At 40.8% G+C, this 4,638-nt stretch overlaps 1 protein-coding gene across 1 annotated transcript; it reads left to right on the top strand.

Moving 5' to 3' along the window:
• The first annotated feature begins 477 nt into the window (after positions 1–477).
• On the top strand, positions 478–3,305 carry FGF23 (fibroblast growth factor 23). The gene is made up of 3 exons (XM_085298891.1): positions 478–700; positions 2,230–2,333; positions 2,868–3,305. The coding sequence occupies exons 1-3, from the start codon at positions 478–480 to the stop codon at positions 3,303–3,305; spliced, it is 765 nt and encodes a 254-aa protein (XP_085155017.1).
• Positions 3,306–4,638: the final 1,333 nt, after the last annotated feature.

Genomic DNA, 4,638 nt, shown 5'->3' with positions numbered 1-4,638 from the left:
CTTCCCTTCCCTTCCCTTCCCTTCCCTTCCCTTCCCTTCCCTTCCCTTCCCTTCCCTTCCCTTCCCAAAAAGCTTTCTGTGCAGCACAGTGGACTGCTCTTCCTGGATTTAACAGTAGGGGTGTGGGAAGCTCTCAGATGTCACAGGCTTGTAGATAACATTTGAACATATGATTAGCTTTTGTGAGCTGTCTTTAGAAACCTTACATTTGTTCCCTCCCGCACCTTAACCAGAGAACCTACGTGCTTTCCTTCCCTTGAGGTTTCAGGCCACTTAAAATGCTGCTTTGACAAAACCCAAGGATGTGGAGAAGTTTTTCCTGTGTGATGTCACTTGGCTGCCCTTTATAAGCCTCTACAAAGAAGAGGGGAGCCCATCTGAGGATTCATGCTCCAAACACACGCAAACAAGGGAAAAAGAGAAGCAAAGAGGAGTATCAAGTTTCAGATAACGACCAGCCACTAAGGACAGAGAGCCATGTCACAAGCCGATCACTACAGCTGCTTGGGGTACATGCTGCTAGTGTTCTGCAGTCTGAAGGCTACCACTGCCTTTCTCAACTCCTCACCGCTGCTGAATCCCAGCTGGGGGAGCACAGATCGCCTGATGCACCTGTACACAGCTACAGAGAGGAACAGCTTCCACCTCCAAATCAATGCCGATGGCTACGTTGATGGTGCCCCACAGCAAACCATTTACAGTAAGTAGCTTGTTATGGACCCCCAGTCTTCATATGAACAGGGGAGAGGGCGCTTTTTTTTTTTTTTCTTTTCACTAGCTATCTCAAATTCCATCCTCCTGGTGGGCAAGCAGACAGCTGTGAGATGGAAAATACACGTAATTATAATCTTCCTTTTGTTTAACAAAAAAATTGCTTCAAAGAAATCTAGCAGTTGGGGATTCTTCACCTTTATAATAAGTTCTATGATTCCTGTGATACTCTGCAAGTAAAAACAACCAGAATTATCTTTCACTTCATGATTTTACTCAAAACTTCTTGTGGAAGTCCTAAGGAGAGGTTGGTGATGACGTGCCCCAAATAGCTTCTTCCTATTTCAGTGATAGCATCTGCAAAGGAAATACACTGAGGGAACTCATGATAGCAGTGGTGGAAAACTAGTTGTGTCCATAAAAACTTTTTTTGGGGGTAGAGAGCTGATCACTATCTCTAAGCAACTATGTACAGTAGGTCACTTCCTTCCAAATGCATCAGTACTTCTCTGCATTGAAAATTGGTTTGTGCAACAAGCTTTAGATTTGTGCCTTTAATGTGCCACATGACAGAAATACAATTGTGCATAGAACATGGGTCACTGAATATGTAAATTTTGACTAAACAGAGGAAATTGCAAAAGGTCAGATTCTCATAAATGAAGTGCTAAGTCTTTGGAGTGCAGTGTGGCTCTCAAATTATCTCATTATCATCATCTCTTTTCATGCAAAGTTAAGGTATCCTTCTTTCTTTGTTGTATACCTAGCCCAAACATCATAGGTAGTAGAAAAATGATCTTTTTTAAAATTTAGGGTTCATTTATAACATTCTAGAAGTCTCCTTTTTTTTAATGCTCACATCACAAGTAACTTTAAAACAGAAAGTTATTTTAATTATTATTATGCATATCTTCTTCATCTACTCAGCTAAAAATGTAAGCATATCCAGTGATATCTGTGTATGAGTGTACGAGGAATAAAATACATTTAAAAGGTTATAATTTAACTAAGGAGAAAAAATAATCAAATTCTGCTACGTTTTTGGTCAAGAACCAGTATGATGGTGTAGAGAACCACAGTCAACAAATAGCATGCTTTCCCAAGCTGTCACAAAGCAAATATACAGATAGTTGGAACAGCGGAGGAGAAAGTGTGAGATAAGACAAGGAAAGGAGTTGTGAAAGGAAAATGACTGAACCTCTGTCAGGTCACCACAGTCCTGCTGAGACACATGAGAAGTGCAAAGTTTTGTACCAGGGCTGGAATAACCCCTAGTGTTGCTACAGGCTGGAGCAGTATCACTGCACAGAAAGAGCCCTGCTGGACAGGAGGGAGCACAGGTTACAGGGTTACAGGGAGCACCAGGTCACATATGAGCCAACAGCACATTTGTCCACGTTTGAGTGGAACGCTGACTTAAAGACCCCCAGGACAGCCCTTCAAATCAGCARTTCTGTGGATCTTTGAGGCCATAGTCCAGTGCAGAACAGGATTAGACATCTTTGTTTTTCTGAACAGGTGCCCTAACGATCAAGTCCGAGGGTGTTGGCTACGTAATAATCACTGGAGTGAAGAGTGGCCGCTACCTATGTATGGATATGAAAGGAAACATTTTTGGATCGGTGAGTGACCTTCACTAAGACTCACARCTGAGGCAGATGCAGCCTGCTGTTCTTACAGTAGCGCCAATTTCCTCAGCTAGGGCAAATCTGTGCAGCTTCATGTAGTGAAGGAGGATGCAGGTTTAAGCCAGGTAAGGACCTGTCACTTAGGTTAGATTTTCCTCTTCTGGTCAATTGTATTGAATTGTAGAGCTGACAGAAGTCATGTGAGTCCTGCTGATCTAAGCGAGATCAGAATGAAATCTAATGATGAACCAGCCTGAATTCTTGCTGTAGTCTATAGCTATGGCTTGGAAATAACTCAGACAATGCAGCTCCCTCAGAGAAAACAGTGTTATCCCAGAAATACCTTTGCTATAAATATGGGGCACACATATTAGATCTACAGTTGACTAAACCTTATCTCAGTTGTTAGTGAAGAGCTAGGGGATCAGAAAGACACCTGCTGCAAGATCTCATCCATCTTTCTGTTTTATTTGGCACTTTTTAATTACCAAATCTTTCTGCTCACAGCTGTCACATTTTTTCCTTAAGCATTACTTCAGCCAAGAAGACTGCGTGTTCAAACACAAGACTCTGGAAAATGGATATGATGTGTACCAATCTCCTAAACACAATTTCCTGGTTAGCTTAGGCAGAGTTAAACAAGCTTTTTTCCCTGGTATGAATCCACCACCATACTCCCAGTTCTTGTCCAGGAGAAATGAAATTCCTATATTCCGATTCAACACACCTGAGCCCCACAGGAACACTAGAAGTGTAGACGTCGATCCAATGGATCCTCACCAGATCCTAGTCCCCCAGAGAAAGGTCTCTGCATTAGGATCCCAGCTGCGGCTGCAAGCAGACTTTTCCCATGTGCCCAGAGAACCTATGAGAATCAATCAGAACGATATGGTCAACCCAGATGACCCATATGCTATGATGGATGCCAGGAGGCATGTGAGCCCTCGCTTCTATATTACAAGATAATGGGGCTACACCACTTGCAAATTGAAGTGATGGGTGAATATGATAGGTGAAAGGAACTGGTTAGCACAGTTGGTTGAATTTCCAACTTTCAGAATTGCTATTAGAAACCTAGAGGACAATGGAAAAAAAAAGAACTTCAAATTGCACCCTTAGAGACGACACTTCACTGAAAAAACAAATAGTATGTTTTCCAAGTTGGGCTCTGTTCTACTGGAAAGAAGAACTACCTGCAAAAAGAATAATACAACCCAAAATTTGGGGAGTTTGAATCACCTTTAGCTTGCATCAGTGGACAGAATTCACTCGAACAAAACACAAGAAATGAATGTTAAAAATCACTGGTGTAGCTGGAAAGAGACTTGGGCTCTGCAACCCTCATTCCAGTAGAAGCAGGGAATCCTCTAATCTGCACAACAGCAGATGGTGCCAGCGCAGCATAAAAGATGTCTGCTATTACATTATTAAAAACTTTATTGTATATAGTTTTAGCTGGTAGGATTGAAGCTGTAGTCTCTCTTCACACCTGTAGAAGTCAAAAAGCAACTTCTCTATTGTTAAAGGAGCTGCACACATGGAAAACTGGAGTAACTGGAAAAAGAAGAGATCAAACGGTGTTGTGTAGAAAGAGTCATTTCTGACTCCCATTAAATCAAAGCTGAGGTCTGGAAAAAAACAAGTAGAGTCCCAATGTTCTCTCAACTCCTTCTCTATCATACTTCTATATTCACTTAATGCTAGGGTCAAAATATAGAAATATAATGTAAGAACATTATTTTAATGCATTTCCAATACAGAGAGAAGTATGAGGAGTACTAATTAATATAATTAATAATATGTCAAACAGGTTACTTTATTTTGCATACGGCTGAACTCTGCTGGGAAAAATAATTCCCAGTCAGTCATGCCCCACAGGCTTCACACTATTCATAGCTAGTGCATATTTTCCTATGAAGAGTGAAAATGAAGTGTATATTTAGAAAAGGAAGATCCAAGTTTAATATCACTGTTTCTATCTAGTCCTGAGCAGGTATCAGATGCCTTCTACCCGTAACAGTGAAATGACTTTAATTTCATCATGAGATCTCTAAATATTGACAAAACCTTTTCCCTAGACAACCAGAGTGGTGTATGTTATGGGTGAGTTTACTTATCGGAATCTAACCTCCATAGACGCATCTGAAGTTTATAAAACTTTAGTTAAAATGAGAATATCAGCAGAGCAGAGCTTTGCACTGTAATTTAAGTGTAAAATTGTTAGCTGATGGAATTCAGTATAGCTTCATTGGTTTTAATGGAGTTATATTTGTTTTCATTAGGTGTCTGAAACTTGGGT

Source organism: Rhea americana, unplaced genomic scaffold, assembly GCF_003343005.1.
Source record: "Rhea americana isolate MKP2758 unplaced genomic scaffold, rheAme1 scaffold_142, whole genome shotgun sequence".
NCBI lineage: Eukaryota > Metazoa > Chordata > Aves > Rheiformes > Rheidae > Rhea > Rhea americana.
Note: the sequence above shows the minus strand (reverse complement) of the source record. Positions and strands in the feature narration are given on the sequence as shown.

Bases quoted from the DNA above. Each gene is read 5' to 3' on its own strand.
- FGF23 (XM_085298891.1), top strand. From the start codon at position 478: ATGTCACAAGCCGATCACTACAGCTGCTTGGGGTACATGCTGCTAGTG. The intron at 701-2,229 runs GTAAGTAGCTTG...TTTTCTGAACAG, and splicing joins CCCACAGCAAACCATTTACA to GTGCCCTAACGATCAAGTCC. The intron at 2,334-2,867 runs GTGAGTGACCTT...TTTTTCCTTAAG, and splicing joins AAGGAAACATTTTTGGATCG to CATTACTTCAGCCAAGAAGA.